Source organism: Pygoscelis adeliae, unplaced genomic scaffold (genome assembly GCF_000699105.1).
Source record: "Pygoscelis adeliae isolate BGI_AS28 unplaced genomic scaffold, ASM69910v1 Scaffold66, whole genome shotgun sequence".
Taxonomy (NCBI): Eukaryota; Metazoa; Chordata; class Aves; order Sphenisciformes; family Spheniscidae; genus Pygoscelis; species Pygoscelis adeliae.
In genome coordinates, this window is record NW_008825167.1 from 147,814 (window position 1) to 166,518 (window position 18,705).

Genomic DNA, 18,705 nt, shown 5'->3' on the forward strand with positions numbered 1-18,705 from the left:
CATCCACAGCCTTTCCCTCGTCCACTAGGCGCGCCACCTGGTCATAGAAGGAGATCAGGTTGGTCAAGCAGGACCTGCCTTTCATGAACCTGTGCTGGCTGGGTCTGATCCCCTAGTTGTTCCGCACCTGCCTTGTGAGCGCCCTCAAGATGAACCACTCCATAATCTTCCCCGGCACCGAGGTCAGGCTGACAGGCCTGTAGTTCCCCGGATCCTCCTGGTCCTGGCACTAGGGCCTCTAGTTCCGCTGGGACACAGTGTAAGTGAAGTGGATAACTTTAGTCAATTCTGTAGCAGCTATTTAGAGCCTTGTGGTCTTACGGGGAAGCAGGAAGAACCATGTTATCTATTTGCCTGGGACAATTTATTTCCATTAATCCTAATGGAAATATGCTGCGGAGAGGCACTTTCTTCCACAGAAGACCCAAAACACAAAGCCTGAGTAGTACTAATGGAGTGGAGTTTTCTGCTTTCAGGGTGAGGAATCTCTGCATGCAGAGAAAAAATGCAGAAGTATATTCTTTCCCTTTCACTAATTTGTATCCTTGAAGCTTTATATTTGTAAAGTATCTGTGAACGAGAGTGAAATCAGTAGCATTATCAAAGTCTTGATTAGATTCTCAATGCTAGTGTACATGTAACTTTTTCCAGTTAAGGTGACATGACTGACAGGTTCCTTGGCAATGTGTCATATCCTACTTTGAACTTGAATAACTTTTTTTCATCTGTGGTTCTAAAAGCAGTATATTGATGTAAATGAAGCTTTTACAGGGGTTGATATTTACGTCAGGTAGCTGATCTCAGGTTGTTTTGGAAACATCAGGACTGGTGCTGTACATCCAGCTTTCTGTTCCATCAAGAAGCTAAGCCTTTTCTGAATTTCTGCCATGGGGGTAGAAGATAAAGAGGAAGAAAAACATTTTGCTCCTTCTACCTTGTGCTATTACTTTCTAAAATGTATGTTAAAAACAATCCTTAAGTGTGCTAGGAGACCAGGTCATGATTTTATTAAAATACGTTGGGGCGTGTTTTAATTGTTTAAGGCACAACCTAAAGTTGGCATTATTAGTCAATTAATATATCTCTTTATTGGATTGCAAACTAAATAATTTCTGCTTTTGTCTTTAGTTCTTGACCTGTGTGTCAAGAGTTCTACCTTGGATAATATATTAGTTAGATCAAAACTAGTGTTTGGTATGCTTTATGAAACAATAAAAAGTTTTGTAAGTGTTAACAGAGGCCTTCTGATAAATCTGACAAAATTAGAAATAGCTGATGCTCTTTTAAGGTCATGCTTCTGGTTTTATCTGCTGTGAAAGCGCATGCTCAAAAAAATTTGCTAACACGCATTCAGAAAGCATTTTACAAAATAATTGGCAGCGTTCAGGAAGAGCCTGTCTGTGCATAGCCTTCTTATGTTTTCAAATGTAGAGGTCACTGAGGTCCTCTTACATTTGTAGAAATAGTCTGTGTCCAGGAATGACAAGAACATTTGATTCCACCTTAATATAATGCTCTTTCAGTTTTCAGTGACTGGATAGCTTGCTCTTCTAAAGCAAATACCTCCTGTAGGGCCCCAGAAGTTAAATCACATACTTGAGTTATCCATTTTAATGAGGAATTTGGCAAGCCGCTGAAAACACTGTTTGCTCTGTGTGGGTATTTGCCCAGAGGAGTCCAGCTATGACCATCTAAGCATGGCTAGATGGCAACAGGGACCCACACTGACCAGCAAGCAGCTAGGATAAGCTTTCTAAAGGGTCTGAAGTACTGGGAAAGATAAGGTAACCTGTTCTACCTGGTGTGCAAAACCAGAGTCATAACTAGCAGCTTCCAGTAACTTTTCTGAGACTTTGGCTTTTTTGAGGGCTACAGTGATAGATATATTTTGGGACAAGCCCTTGTAGATTGCTTAAGAGGGTGAAGGCTGTTTGCCTCAGTGTTTGTTCTATGATGATACAGTCGAAGGAGTAACTATTTTAACAGGCAATCACTAGAGCCATTTTAAAGACTGGTAATTTAGATCTGCAAAGGCCCATTCCACTAATACATCGTTCCTTCATGCACTAGGTTTGCTGTGTCGTAATTGCCTTCCTTGCTTCCTGGAAGCTCTAACCAGTCTTTCCCAAGTTTCTGTCTTGCATTTTGCTTTTGAAAGTATCACACAGTTTTCTTCAAATCATCTGGTTTTAAGGCATTTTCCAATTGTAAAAATATTAAATTAAAAGGGCACTTCTGTATGTGTGATGGTACCTGGATTGGGGTGCCTTCGTAGGTTGGTCCACTAGGAAATCTGGGCCGGAGGTGACTTGGCAGGAAAGGAGGAGGAATGAGCAGCTTTGCTGAAAGAAGTAATTTGCTTTGGTTTTTCTCAATTGTGTTATTTACTTTTAAAACGTATGCTTTTATATAGGTATTTCCAGGTATCTTTTCTTCCCACACAGGATGTGTTTCTACTACTAGACATTTTATTTTTGCTTTCTTTTTGAAATGAGATGAAATAGTGCTACTGTGAAGCTATTCATAATGCTGTAGGTACTGTGACAGGTTATGTGTGAAGAAGACCTATTTTTTCATGCAGAGTGATACTAGCCTGCTTAAGAGCTTTATTTAAAAAAAGAAAAGTTGTTTCATTCAGTTAACCAAGCACTGAATGTAATAATGCTTTCTTGGTAAAACTGGATCAAGATGTACGTTTCAAGTCCATGTTTTGTGTAGCTTTAAGAATAGGATATGAATGGATGTGGTTTTTTTTTGTGGAAAGTTTTTTTCCCCTAACCCAAATTTGGGAGATGATTTTATTATGAGAAATAAAGTAACAAGGACATGGTGCTGAATTGCTAGTACTTCCAGATGTGTAATTACATCAGTGTGCATTTGGATGGTCGAAAATGCAGTATTTGATTGTGTTTCATAAAAGTTCAACTGTTTTGAAACTGAGAGGGGGTGGCATTTGGAGATTGGCTGCTGCATTACTGTACATGGAAATACACTTTTTTATGTATTTCTTTTTTATATATTTCTTTTCTTTTTTAATGCATCTGGGGTATTAGGTGGATAATCCTAGCAAATTAGGTTTTGAATAAAAGTGCCATCAGTTCTTTTCCTGTTGCATTGTTTACTTGAAGAGAGTGCAAGTTATTTTGAGAGAGAGGAAAAGGATTTTTTCTTTTCAATCTATGAGAGTTGAAATGAGCTGAAATGTACGAGGCTTTTTCCTCATACTCAAGAACCATGTAGAAGATCCTTGCGGTGCCTGAAAAGACGGAAACGGAGACACACAGAGCTAACTGAAGAGTTCATTGCATAAGGATACTTGATCACCTCTCTGGAGTGCTCTTATACGATTTAAATTTTTTTTTTGTTTTGTCAGTCTCCAGAGGTGTTTTGCACTTTATTTCTCTGAATTTTATGGCTTAGCTGTTGTTAGCTTGTTATAATCTTGATATTCTTTCTTTGCTATTCTTCATCAGCCTGATTTTTTTTCTATAAATTTCCTATCTGTCAATACAATAAATAATCAAAATCTACAGATTACTTTGCTTTTTATGTTTGTTAGTCTTTCCTTAAAAAAACCCACCACAAATGATGACTGTTTGGAATGTAAACATCCCTTTTTCATGGTATAAATGAGAACCACAGTTTGTGGCTCTCTTTACACTAGAGAAACCTGAAGTCACATGGACACTACACGTTTCCCTTCCTCTTGATATCAGCAGTCAATAAAGTAAACAGGCCGTTAGCATAGTTAACATAGGTTTTGAAGCAGTGACAAAGTGCTAAGGCTACCTGGTGAAAAGCTACCGTTATGAGAGCTACACTATTATTAAAGTGGTGGACAATTCTTTTGGAAAAATGCACAGGAGCAGACAGAGCTTTTATGTTGCCTGGATGTACTTCATTATTAAAGAGGAGATCAGACAATCTCTAAAGGTGCCTTTCTGGCATGCACTCTCTTTGTATTATAAAGATGATCCTAGTTTTAAAAGCACAAACGTGATCTTACTTCAGCTGTTATGACTGCAACTTCCTCTCTTCTTTTTCTTTTGCAGGAGCTGACAAGTGCTTTGATGCATGTGAAACTACACCTTTTTGTCCAGATTTTTACACTTGTGTTCTTCCCAACAGCAATATGGCTCTTTCTTCAGCTATTATCAATCACACCTATAAATGAATGGCTTTTAAAAGGGTATGTTTAAGCATGATGGAGTGAAATATATTTGTAGCTGTCTTAAAGGGCTGCTTATCATAACTGCAATGGATGTTTAAGGCTCATATTGTGAACAGGTTTTGCTGGTTGTTTTTGTGCTTCAGTACTTTGCTGTCGAAAACACAGTACATGCACAAGATTATCCTCTCAGGAACCTGGTCTCGTTTTTAGAAAGTCTGGTTAGTTAGTTTCATGTGTAGGGAGCTTGCAACAGGTTAGCTTTCTCTTTCACAAAACACAGCTGAAGTGCTGTGCTGGGTCTCAAGGAGGATGGGGAGGAAAGAAAAGGAATGCTGAAGGAAAAATGTAAGTTGGTGAATAATACTATGTATGCCACGTACTGGTGTTCCTTTCTGTTTTTAAACAGTCTGTATTGAGCATCTCTTGCATGTGTCAAGACTGGGGTTCAGTATCTGCTCCTAGCTAAATTATGGTGGGTAGGGGAGAAAAAAAGAGAGTAAAGTTTTTGTAGGAGGAGAACTTTGAGATGAGCAGAAGCTAAGTTACCATGCAAACAACGTGTTTTAAATCTTTGGTGTACTCTGCCAATGTGTGCTTCCAAAGCTGCATTGATGGTGCAGTAGTGATAGATGTTATGAAAAATCCAAAAAATAAAAAGCTTTTTTCAGAATCAAAGGTCAATACCTAGTGCCATGCAGCTATACTGGAATGTTTGAATGCAAAAATCAAGTATTTTAGAAAAATTCTTAAAGAATCCCCACTGTTTCTTACTGCTTGGTGGAACATTGTTTGGGGAGAGTTCCCTGTCTTAAAAGTTAAATGATAAAGCTGCTCATGTTTATGTTTTTACAAGGCCTAAACCTAAAAGAGCATTTTGTTTTGTTTTTAAGAGGCTTCTCTGGGTGTTCCACCAAGTGTGAAGTGGTCCAAATGATACTGAGAAGGTGAAATTGAGATGACATTGTTTAAAAGTTGGCGCTGTTTTGCGTAACAGTATTAGTACATCAAGGAAATAACAAGGTTGCTATACAGTGTCCGTTTGCGTTTGACTATTCATAGTAAAGGTTATTCTTTAAAGTAAAATCATTGTGAAGTTTTTCTTCAGCTGGAACAGAGACATGATTTTCCACAGTGAGCCACAATTCCCTCCTAATCAATGGGAGTCTCAGTTTCTGAAGTGCAAGGTGCAAGAGATTTTTGTGGGTTTTGTTCCTTGCAGCACTTTTCATCCCTTCTTTCCTATGACTCTTACGCCACTTTGGTTCTTAGTATTTAAGGGACATGATCTGTTACATGCACAAGTCTATGTGTATGTATATACATACGCATCTGTGAAACTGTGTGTAAAACTACATATGTATGTATTTTTTTAAAAAAAGAAACACTTGTATGTGTCTCCCTAAATGTGGAGCCTAAACCACCCTCATTTTTCATGAAGGTGTGCTGCCTGTGTTTTACCAGTGAGCTAGTATACTTACATATGTTTCAAGCTGTCTTGCAAGCACTTGTTCCTTGAGTACTATTTCTGTTTTGGCTGTGTTTTATCTTTTAAACTATGTAAACAGTTTATATGCAGTAACTTTATTGTATTGAGACTTCATTCAGCGAATGGACAGATTGAGGAGTTTAATGAAGGGAGATGGGTTTTTTGGGTTGGGTGTATTTTTGTTTTCGTGGTTTGTTGGGGTTTTTTGTTGTTTTTTTTTTTTAAAGAGTGCTTTCTTGATAAATACTGCTGTTCAGGACATGTTCAGAGCAGCAGCCATTGTGTGGCTCTGAAGGCATCCACTGAAATGGGAGTGTACCTTCAGTGCTATGCAGGTGCGGAAGATACTGAGCTCTGTCCTAATTCTAGGATAACACATTTTAAAGCAAGTACTTGTGTGGCACTGTATGGGTATGTGAAAGGAGAGCGAGGAGCAGATGAGAGGATCTGCCTGTGCCTTGGCTGCTCTGTGTAACCAGAAGTTCATCCTAATGCCCCACAGCTGTAGCTTTTATTCCCTAGAAACACTGAAGTACCCTAATGAAAACAGAGGGGAACAAGACAGGCTTTTGCAAAGTTACTTCCTTACCACACATTTAGCACAGCTTGTAGTGGGAGCTAGATGATAGTCCTCACAAAGGCCTGGAAAAATGGGCATATGCTCCCAAGGGCACCACTTTGGCAGTGTGGCTCCCCTGGGGACTGTAGTTCTCTACTACTCTCTACACAAGGTTATGCCTAAAAGGCACAGTCAAGCCCACAGTTAATTTCCCGCCTTGCTTCAGGATGAATGGTAGATTCTCCCATCCTCTGTAATGGTCTGTTTTGCTGTAAATGTTATTTGGGAGGCAGATTCAGATGGTTCCAGCTTTTCATCTGTGTTTCTACAGTTGGGGTTTTTTTTCCTCTCTGTCTGGGATTATATTAGGAGGTTTGTTGTTTTGCAATTATCTAAAATAGGGTAGAAACTGACATCATCCCAAGCATCTTTTAAGTTAATTTTTTGTTAGCTGACTAGGTTTTGCATTGACAGGATCTCTTTGAAAAGGAGCATGAAGCAACTTATTAACGTTTGCACAGATTCACCTCTTCTGCCATTCTTAGCATATAGCATTTACAACACAGGTGGTAAGGCATGAGATGCAAAGATCTGGTACGAGATACGGCTTTGGTAGTTCCATATCTAAAATATGTGACTTCTGACCCTACCACTCAGCTGTCTAATGTATTAGCAGAATAGGTATTATTTATCGCCCTTCAGCAAGTGTTTGGACCCCTGATGTTAGTGCTTATAGCATGGCCTGAACCAGTGGAATGTTTCAGTTGGTTGTTATCTATGGTAATCTGTTGGCCATTAGAGGAATTTTTTTGTATATTGGTAGTGTTACATGTAGTTGATACAAAGCAAGAAGAAAAAAAGCTGTCAAGTGCATGTTTCAATATACCTGATTAAAAGTATTTCCATTCAGTGTGTACCAGGCTTTTTTGTAGATGAATATTTTCATATGAAGAATATTCAAAACCATAGCTCGAAGTGATTTTTTTTTTTTTTTTAATTTCCAAATGTATTATTTTAAATTTGAGAGGATTCACAGAGATTGTGTTATTAAACCTTTCTCTTATAGTGTGGAAAATCCCTGCCAGCTGAGATGAATGCCCTTGCATACATTTCATACCTCTCTGGATAACTTTGAACTTGATCCACCCCTTATTAGAGCAGGTGAGAAGTTCAAGGAGCTGACTGCCAAGAGACCACGTAGAAGAGATAACAGTATCGCAACCGATCTAGGGGATGGACATCAGAATCGACATGTGTTTATCTGCTGTATATTTTCACTAATATTTCCAAACTTTAAACACAATTTCTTTTTCCTGTATTTCTTTTCTTTTCAATATGAGCTTATCCTAAGTGCTGACAACTCTCTGCTTCCATAGCTTACCTCACTGTAAGCTAAAGGTACAATGTACTTCCAAGGTGGTACTTGGCACTTTGTGATTGGATTTATGTAATGCTTACATTGGTTGTCTCTTTCCTTTTCCACAGTGTCTGTAGCTGACAAACTGAATACCATCATTGTCATTTACCTGTTTCTTCTATTTAAGCTTTTTGTATATTTGCAGCATATCAGTTGCACTACAGTATGCTCCCTATTGTTTGGATTTAATACTTTTGTTTGCTATAGCTTTTTGACACTGCGTTTTTCAGGGGCGGACTAACACAGTTTCAAGTGCAAAGAAGTTCACTGCTAGTAATTGGTCTGAACTAAAATACTGTCTCAGACTCCGGTACTTGAAAACATATGTAGATTCTATGCTTTTGGGGGTTTTGTAAACTGTTTTATTTCATGCCTTACTGTTCCTTCTAAGTCAACACAGTTTTTCTTCAGAAGGCCTGTTTTACTTAGTCCCAAATTTAATTGTAATCTATTGTGATATGTTCTTGTTGTTTCTAATTACACATTTGATACAACTAATTTTTGTAATAACCACTTTTTGTGGACTGTCTTTGAAAACAAAAGAAAGCTCACCATTTTTTCTTACTTTGCAATAGCTTTTACTATATACACCGATAATTTTGCTACACAAACAATGGAAAAAATGACAGGTGATAATGGCGTATTTTAGATTTCTAAAATGCAGGAGAAAGATTTTTGATGTGTTGATTAATGCAAGTAAGGTGGCTTTTCCAAGAAGTGAAAACATGCATAAAAATTAAACATTTGATGGCCTTTTAATGTTCAGGAAATAGAAAGCTTAATTGTGATTATTATTTTTTTTTTTTTAGTAAGGGTTGCTGAAAAACAAAGAATAGGGGGAACCTGAAATAGCAAGCATGGTTCTTCTTACTATTCTACTTAGCAGTAAAGGTTTTTATCACTGAACAGCTTTTTCAAGAAAATAGGGGTTTATACCCTTATTTTCTTTTTTTTCCAGATAGCTACAGGTATCTCAAAACATACTACAAACTTCACTACACCAGGACACGTGATGCAGTTATCTTTGTGATAGATGTGTAGATGTCTTTGTGAATGGTAGATACAGTACTACAGGTGGAGAAATGGAGTCATAGAGAGGTTAAGTGTTTGGGTTTTTAAATAGTGACGTGACTCTTCATTGTGGTGGTTGGTAAGAGATGGCATAGAAATCCTGCCAGCTGGTGCAGAGCTGTAACTGTGATGCAAACTGATTGGGTTGCACAGGTGATGATTGTTTCTACTCAGCTATTTGGTATTGTAAGTTTTAGGGTGCATAGTGTTTGCATCATGTGAGGAATGTAACATTTCTTTTTGTTGTTTTCAGCTTACAGACAGTAGGCTGCATGCCACCTCCTGTGTCTTCTGCAGTGATTTTAACCAAAGCTGTTGGTGGGAATGAGGTGAGTTTTCATTTTGTTCTTGATTGCTTTTTTTAAACAGAAGTTCAAACAAATATTTATTTATGATGAGCTCGTGTGGCAAAACATTGGTTGCAATGTGATGCTATTGTGGTTTGTAAAAACTTTTAGAATTGAAGCTTGGGTATTGTGTTGGTGTTGAATAAGGGAAATAGTGTTATCTGCTGGTATCGTTCAAACTGAAAGAAGCTCAGTTTTCTGAGGTGATAGAAAAGTTTCTGATAGAAATTGATGGTAGGAGATTTTGGCTTGTTGCTGCATTGTAATTCCTAACCGTATAATGTTCACATGCTGTGTACTGGTTATCCCGTAGATCATTAGCTTTGTGGCGAAGAACTGCCCTTGTGGTGATTGTTTGGATGGTGTTTAGTATTAAGAGGCCCTGTAGTAGGAGTTCCTCAAGCTTGAAGCTGCAAATGTAGCAAGTGATGATGGAGACATAAAAATTCATTTAAATCTTATATTGTTATTTGCGACTGCATGAAATGAAAATTCTGGGAACGTGGAATTCTCTGATAGTGAGGTAATGCAAAGTTCTCAACAGATAGGAAATGCCAGAATTGAAGTTGTATGTGCAAACTCAATTTGGTCACGTTATATTTCTGCCTTAAAATGGCACATGCTGATGCCATTTCAGACTCTTTCTTTATCCACAAAACACTTGCTATTTTCAGGAAGACCAGGTAGACTGCATTTAGGAAATTAATCCAGGTGTGCTGATTAATGAGGTTGTTTCCTTTAGATCTGCTTCCTCATAACTGGTGAAGGTGGATGAGACCTAGTAGGTGAGGAAAGGAGAGAATAACACTAAAAGAGATTAGTTTTAAAGCTAGGGCTGCTGGGGCACTGTTCTGGAGGGTTAGAGCCAAATCTTAATTCAGCCATAGGGCTTTTGCGTGAGGTTGGGTGAGTCACTTCAACCACATTTTTTAAATATGGCCATTAGGTGTACTTCTCATTTTCTGAGTTCAGGCTCTTGGGACCGATTAATGTCAGCTTTGAAAACACATGATAGCACTGAAATAGATTGAAGTTGTACTTTGTACTGACAAAGTGCTGTTTAATTGCTCTATCCTCTGAAGAGAGACCCAAAGCATCTCAAGTCAAGCATCTCTAATTACGGGCAATCCTGATGCACATCACTGTCTCCCAGTTTGCTACCTGAAAACAAGAATCATAAAATTGTCTGATGGAGGTGCTGTGGCGTAATTAGTTATTATAAGGAAATAATTCAGGTACATAATAGTGATCAACAGAGGAATGAGAAGTTTTCTAGTTATGATTCTAGATGTAGCTGCTGTAAATTATACAAAGATGCCACAGTGAGGCATCATGAAGTATGATGAAATGAAGTATTGAATGAGTGCTCACTCAACGTTAGCACTGTCTGTCCTATCCTTAGAACAAGGAGAAGATCCTCTGGAAAAAAATAAGGTGTGATTGGTTAGTTGAAGGCGATACCATACAGCATTTGTGTGCAGAAGTGAGAGAGGTACTTTAGTTTCTTGACCATTATAGTTAACCTTTTTATGGTAGTATTCTTCTGGGGTGATGAGGGTGTTCTCAATTTATACCAGCTGAAAAACAAACTTTATCATGTGAGGCTTGCATAAGTAATTGTATAAATCACTGACAAAGTAAGCTTGAACCTCTAATTCTTCTGTATCAAACCAGTGTTAGACAAATGTAAAAATGCATACCTTGTTAGCGATTTTTACAATAGAGTGAATCAAGAACTGGGTCTTGGGAATTGAGAGTTCTCAGTCAGGCTCTAGGAAGGTATGCAAAAGAAAAACACCCTGTAAACATGCTCAGTGCAGACAAAGTGTGTGGCAAATTTATTGCCAAACTTGAGGAATTTTCCAATGCAAACATATTTTTGGAATTTGATGCTTCTCTGTGTCCTGGTTTTGGCTGGGATAGAGTTAATTTTCCTCCTAGTAGCTGGTACAGTGCTGTGTTTTGGGTTTAGGATGAGAATAATACCATAACACACTGATGTTTTAGTTGTTGCTAATCAGTGTTTATACTAAGTGAAGGACTTTTCAGCTTCCCATGCTCTGCCAGCGAGGAGGTGCACAAGAAGCTGGGAGGGGGCACAGCCAGGACAGCTGACCCAAACTGGCCAAAGGGATACTCCATACCATATTCAGCATATAAACTGGGGGAAAGCTGGCCTGGGGGGGGCCCGCTGCTTGGGGACTGGCTGGGCGTCGGTCAGCAGGTGGTAAGCAGTTGCATCACTTGTTTTTCCTGGGTTTTGTTCCTCTCTCTTTTTGTTATTTTCCTTTTCATTACAATTTTGTTGTTATTATTACTATTTTACTTCATTTTATTTCAATCATTAAACTGTTCTTATCTCAACCCATGAGTTTTCTTACTTTTGCCCTTCCGATTCTCTCCCTCATCCCACCGGGGGGATGCAAATCACATCCCTCATGCTAGGGGAGAAGACCCTCTCACATCTCTCCTTGCCAAATTTCACCTAAGCTGTTATTGATGTATTTCTCTTTCTGACATGAGCAGAACAATGCATTTTTTCCCATTTTAATTTAAATCCATTCTGATATACGAAGAATTTAAACCTGGGAGTCAACTGGCAATATAAGTGATTGTACTGTGAGAGCATTTGTTCATAATAATGTCTCTTAAACTGCTTTTGCCTCGTCAAGTGTGTATCCCTTACCTAGAGAAATTGATTTGTCTCAAGGTGTATCTACACTGCATTAATATAGTATGGAGATAAATGAGCTTGCTCAGAAGCAATATAGTGAGGGAGCTCCACATGAGCTAATTAGTCTGAGAAGCGTCCTGCTGCTGTAGCATACAGGCACACCCTCGGTAAGTGCTCTGAAGACCTCTTTGATTTCTTGAAACACTGCACATGAGAGCTGTGGTAGTTGACTGTGTTATGACAGTGTAGAGGGTTTTAGGTTTTCTTTATCTAAGTAGAAGTGACTGTTGAATGCTAGTTTGGACTTGGGTTATTCTCAAAGAAATATCAGGCACTATGGCATGGTAGAAGTAGTACTCCCCTGGGGCTGAGGAAACATGGATACTAGTTTTAGCTCTGTCATTAACCTGTTGGGTAAAACAGAGTGGGGTATTGTGTCTCTGGTGTTAGCAGTAATGGATAATGGCAACTTTGTGAAGTGTTTGAAGATCAATGCTGAAAAGCCTTACGTAAGAGCTATATTTTATTGTGCTGGGACAGGGTGATTAAGTGTTTGGTCAAGTGCTTAGAAAGAGAGTCTACATCATTAGAAGCTACTTGGATGGGGGATTTTGCTGCATATCAATTGGAAAATTTGGTTGTGAGATGGTAAGAGGAAGACATTTTTGTTAATCTTACAAGGATCTGATTTTTTTAATTGATACATGCCTGAGGGCACAAAATAAAATGTTTTGCTTTTGTTGGCTAAGGAAGGTGTGGTCACCAAAGCTGGTACTAAGAATTCTGCTTAAACTGTGTTCATCGTTGAAAAAATTAATGTTCTGGGATTGTAAGTACAAACCCAGGTAAGCTAAAAATCTTTATTATTTAACTGTCAGTGTTTAATAGCAACTATACAATCTACCAGTGTTTGTTTTCCTGATGGTTCAAACACATGGTATATCAAAAAAGTATATCTAAGCTTTAAGTCCTCTTGGTCTGTGTATACGAATACAGCAGCTGAACAGTTACTCAAGAGTACAAATGTAAAATTGTCCAAAGCAAAAACAAGTCTTCCTTCTTACTATACGTCATTTGATCACCAACCCTGTGATCTATACCGCTTCCAAATTTCTAGTCTTAGCAGCTGTTAGGCGTGCCTTCCAGACTCTACCACGTTAGCCATTTGTATTACTTTGCAGTATGCCTGGTAGGTGAGCAGGTGGGCGCTGGTTTTGGTGGTTGGGGCATTCCAGAGGAAATAAATCTTTATCAAAAGCCCTTTGTCAGCAGTAGCCTTCCATTAATAAGGGAAGAAAATCAAGCCAGTTAGCACCTTTGCTTGCTGTAGCTGTGGCGTTATGGTGGGGAGAAGCATTATATTTGGAAGCCAAAAGGCTTCCAAGTCTTTTGGTGTTTGAGGGTGAAGATTAACATCTTCACTTAGTTCTGATGTGTGAGTGGTTTTGTGGCTTGTTTTAGGGGACTGGAAAAAGCCGCCTTCACAAGTCATAGGGATTATGGGGGGGGGGGGGGGGGAAGATCTCTGTAGCTTTATAAGAAAGAAATGGAAAGACAGCAAAGAGATAATCAGACTGAAAACCAGTAGCAGATTTTATAGGTATATTGGATTTTTTTGCCGTATCAGTGGCGGAGAAGTCCAGTGTTGGCATTAGCAGAGTGGAAGAACAAAAGATTCTAGCTGCAAAGAAAGTGGAGTGACTAGTTCACTCTCAGTACTGCTTGTTACATAAGACTTAAGACAGACTTTTCAAATCTCATTTCCTTACCTATTGCCATTGATGGCAGGGGCAGCAGCAGAGGTGTTCAGCTGTTCAAGACAGTGTTTCTGTACTGCTTCAGAATAACTTGTGTACTAGTAGTGATATAGGTACCATGTTTTGAAAATGTCTGATATGTGGCATTGTAAAGATATTTACCTGTGGTTCTTGGAAGAAGATATGGTGGAGATTAAAATTTCTGTCCAAAGATCAGCCTATATAATTCAGACTAGCTAGGAGCTAGTATCATTCTATCCAGAGGGGTGTTGGCAAATGAGAGATGTAAGCAGCGGGGAGGGAAACTCTCTGTGCTCTCTGAAAATCTTGGCTTTTGGAGGAGAGGAAGATGATTTATGGCTATTCTGTCTTTTGTTTTGGTGGAAGTAGCTGTTCTTGATGTGATGAGCCGAAATGCAACTTGTCTAGTAGGGCTACAAGTTCACACCTATTGACTCTGTGACCCGTTCTTGTGGGTCTTTGTATGATGTGTGGTTTGTTGTCTTAGCTCTTCTTTCAACTCTTGTTTCTTCTCTCTGTTTCTCCCTCTTCACCCTGATTTTCCATCATTCCTCTTGTGATCTCTTCCTAGATGATGTTACTTTCATTAACCCTGCAAACAACTTTCTAAAACAGCCTATTCCTAGCTTTTGTTACAAATACGTTTAGTTCGTAAGCAAAGCCAGTTTCAAGTACTGAATTTAATTTGCTGCTTATGAAGCCCTATATGAACAAAACAATGTTCTTACATACACTGGCAAAAAATAAGGAGGGATCACCATGAGAAATCAAAATCTAATTTTTAATTTGGTGATATTTTCTCAATTACTCAGTTGTTTCTGTCATCAGTAACACTTATGAAGTCTCTTGATTTGTGAAGAGGACAGTCCATGTAGTTAAAAAAATTGGAATGAAAAACAGAAGGCCTCACTTCAGTTCTTTGCTCTTGTTGAGCTGTGAAGGGTCAGGATTTTAATGACGTTATAGCGTCTGACAGCACAGAAGGCTTTTTTGTGTCATTTTTTTCAAAAAGTCTTCTAGTTTTTCAGTAAAATTATAAAACCCATTTCTCTAAAAGTCTGCTTCTAACTATCTGTTTCTGCAAGAGAGACAAATAAATATGTCAGCCTTTCAAGGTGCTGTAAAGACAAACCTATTAAAAGCTCGGAGATCCTCAGACAGAAATGCTGTAGAGATGCCGGATATTACTACGAAGTATTCCAACAGCAAATGTCATACTCTCCTTAAGAATCAAAGTAATGAAGAAAAGAGATTGAAAATTAGATCTATAAGTCTATTATCAGTTTGGGAGAAAAAACAATTTGTGATGACTTTTATGGCAGCTTAATGACATATTTTTGAAAAGTGTAACATAACAGGCAAGAGCTGTGATGGAATTGTACAGATAAATCGTGGCAGACAGTTCATTTTGTTGAAGAATACTTTGGCTATTTTGCTATCTCATACACAACAAAACCATTGTGGTTTTTTTGTTCAGTTAAGGTGTAGCTTGTACAAAATCTCTTAATCAAGGCGGTGTTTCATTTTTTTGCAACTTTCATGTGGATCTGCTATGCCTTTTGTAAAAGAAGGGGTTGCATATGCAAGACAAGATTTTTGAAATATAAAATAGACTATAATGAAGAAAGCTAGAAAGGTATTTATGAAATAAGATAGAAAGTAAAGAAAGAGTTCTAATACTGATTTTTAGATTTGTTATTTGAAGCAGATGTAGAACATAACCGAATATAAATTTGCAAGGGCCACAGCTAGCCTTTCTGGAAAAGAATCAAGAGAGAGTAGTAACATTTTGCCAACAAATTATATGCAATAGTTTTAACTGATATTTTGAAATAAAGAGCATATGAGTACTTCCTGAGAAATGAACACTGGAAAATTCCTCTGTTTGAGAGTGGTGGGTTTTTTAAGTAAAAACAAAAAGTGAACCCTAACACTACTGTAAAGTCACAGGAAAGATATTGATTTCTCTAAAAATAACTGAAGTTCTTTGAACTGTGTATACATGTACATTAACCTTTCCAAAAACAAAATAAAACGAATAAAAAGAACTACAAGCTCTAATGGTTTGTGATTCATACACCGATGCACCAGTGTGCCGAGCGTTTACCCTTGGAAGGTAACACATGAACATTATGAAACGAAATCGTAGAAGAACTTCAAATAAACTGTATGTGTCATGATGTTTAGTTGTCTTCTGTAATATAGTTTTTTCTTCTCTAAATATAAGTCGAAATTTACAGTGGTGGTGTCTAAAATTTGGTTTCCAAATTGCACTTAAAATATTCATATTTATAGGTTTTATTTATGAAAGGTTAAGTAATTTCATTCATTGTTTTTAAATTTGGTACTGTAAAAGTAATAAAGTAGTAAATTTTGTCTGCCCACACAGATTGAATAGTTCTAAATGAAAATGTAACTAATTCTACCATTAGATACTACACTGAAATCTCTGGGAAATGTATGTGGGTGTCAGAGGACAAATTTAGGGAAGATGTCTGTACTTCACATGTACAAATATAAAGAATTAACTGTGTCAGCATAAGCCTTGTATGTACATAGGAGCTGTTGTGCTATTAAATTCACCCACTCTATTCTAGTATTACAGTCTAATTTTTTATGTATCCTAAGAGTTTACTTTTCTTTTATCATTACTGTGCTTTGAGCAGATGGTTTTTATTGAACTATTTATTGACACTTAGGGTTTTTTCCTTCCCTGAGTGGTGAGTGTATTTTATATCCATCAATGCATAGGAGTAGCCCAAATTATTGCTTACAATATAAATTTCATCACTATAATGTGTCCCAGTCACGCAGCTCCATTAGTTATCTCTAGAGTTCCTCGTCATCTTCTCAGGTCTTCTATAACCCAAAGCAATTGTGGAATCTTCTGTTTTTTTTCCCCTCTCTCACTGTTCTCCTTTCCTTTATCACTAATAGTTCTAATACAGATCTGCTATTAAAACTGTTCAGAGTGGAAGGAAGTTTCAAAGGCATTCAGCTCTGTTCTTAATTCAGTGGAAGCAAATTCAGGCTAACAGCGAGACTTCCGAAATCCCCATATTCGAACACTTCACCCCCAAACTCCTTACTTCAGTTTGTACGAAGTTTCAGATTCTCCCAACACCTTTGAAAAGCAGCTGATTTACTATCCTAAGGTATCAGTGTTTGAGTTAGACTTGTGATAAAAGATGTAATTTTGTCCCTGGTTGCCAGTACCTCTAACTCAGGGTCTTTCATATGGCTTATAAGGCGTCCAGTGGAAAAGGCCCCTCTCCTACACTCCTAGGAGCGTAAGAGATCAGGGAGTGCAACAAAATATATTGAATCTCTTAACTGCACAGCTTTATGTACTGTTAGATGTATGACACAGAACTTGAAGCCTTGTGCATGTTCAGCCTTCCCAAATCTGGGGTGCTTGTAGCAGCTCTGCCATAATCTAGAAAGTTGTAAAATTATCTGTTTAAATTATGCGAACTGCTTGGGTTGTGGTTGGAAGCTACCTGGAATCGTCATAGCCTTGTGTTTTTACAGCTGTGTTTGCCCATCTGTCCTAAATCTGACTTCAACAAGAGTGTTTTCAGAGGCTTTGCTGTTGCTATTCTACAGTGCTTGACTGGGGAGACCAGTTTTTTGTCTGCTATAGGACATTCAGTGACCCTGAAAGTGTTTGTGGCAGGACAGAAGAAGAGTCTTGCTCTCATGCTTGACAAAAATGGCCTTTTAAAGCGACGTGGTTTTGTATTTGTCTTGGTCTGCAGATTAATTCAGTGTAAAATTACAGTGTGCAAGAGCTTCCTCTATTTAGCAGGGAGTGCTGTGTGAAATGCATTGCCTATGCAAAGCAAGCATTTTTAAGTGTTTGAGCAAATCAGTAATACTTCTATTAAAATATTTGCAGAGGGTGGGATCTACTGGCCCCCTAAAATTCAGTTTCTGTACTCTCTGGTGGTTAATCTTTATGGCTGTTTGAAAGAGAGATTGCAGATATTTTATAGCAAGGGAAATGTGTTACCTGCTCTCCCTTCCTCAGTCTGTGAAAGGAAAGGCTATCTTTTGGAGAGCAGTGAAGGCTGGAAATATTGTTCTGAAGGTCACAGCTTCAAAAAGTTACAAGTGATTTGTTTGCAATGGAGTGTTTTATGCAGTCTGAATTCCACTGAATGCCTGCACGATGCCAGGATTCACTGTGTAAGGGTCACTTTCTAATGGCTTTCTTTTGGCAGAGCAATGCAGTTGTTTACTGGCACTGCAATCCAGTGACATGCTTCTGGTTCTGCTGTCCCGCACCTGTTGGCTAACAAAGCAAATGCTAATTTATTATTAATTTTAATAGTAAGTGAAGTGTTTAATTATTGCATATGTTAGGATTGGTGTTAAATCGCTGATACAGCAGAACAGAAGCTATTCAGCTTTGTCTGTTGCTTGTAAGTGGTTTATTTTCTACCATGAACAATAAAGATGGCTTCTTTGATGTCTGTTCATGTGTTTACCTGTCTCTGTGGACCTGGACCCTCTTGCACGAAGGGGTGCTACTGCAAATGGTTTAGCATGGCTGTTGGTGGCCCCAGTGTTGTGACTGGGAATGAAAACATGTTTATAAAACTAACAAAAGCTGATATGCAACAGTATTGATTGTCAAAAATGGAATTAATTCAGTATTTCTTTCTAAAAAGAACATTTGGAATGGTAATGTGTAAAGCATTGCTAACATTTTGAAATCTGCAAAATACCTTTTACATATGACTGTTTGCAGCTCACTGCAGATAAATAAAAATTAAACATGTCTATTGAGAAGACAAAATGCCCTTTAGGAATATATTTAGTGGATTTAGTCAAGGATAGCATTACTGTTCTTGAAATGTGCAAGTTCTGAACACTGGCTTGTAAAGAGATAGTGTTACATTGTTTTTCCTTTCTTAAATTTGTCCTTTGCATGTTAAAATCAAAGCTTCAGAGTATTTCACTTGGGAAAGTTTTTGTTTCTATCCAAGCACATTTTTATCTGGTATGAATAAATTTGCTTAGTGGCTAGTATTAATATATAGGAAAGAAAGCAGTCAGGCTTGCAAATTCAGTATTTCTGTAATTCCTTTTCTTCAACTCTCTTTTTGGGTGTGCAATATTAAGTCCTGATTTGTGGAAATCATAGCTGTAAAACATGAAGAAGAATTTTCAGTTAAAATTACTATGATCTTTAAATTT

General features: G+C 38.0%; 1 protein-coding gene across 1 annotated transcript in view; it reads left to right on the forward strand.

Annotated features, from left to right (window-relative positions):
* SLC10A7 (solute carrier family 10, member 7) overlaps positions 1-18,705 on the forward strand; it is a 179,476-nt gene that overhangs the window by 35,033 nt on the left and 125,738 nt on the right. The window contains exons 6-7 of the mRNA XM_009328858.1: positions 4,053-4,189; positions 8,958-9,033. Coding sequence (XP_009327133.1) covers positions 4,053-4,189; positions 8,958-9,033 — 213 coding nt within the window. The remainder of the gene's footprint in view (positions 1-4,052; positions 4,190-8,957; positions 9,034-18,705) is intronic.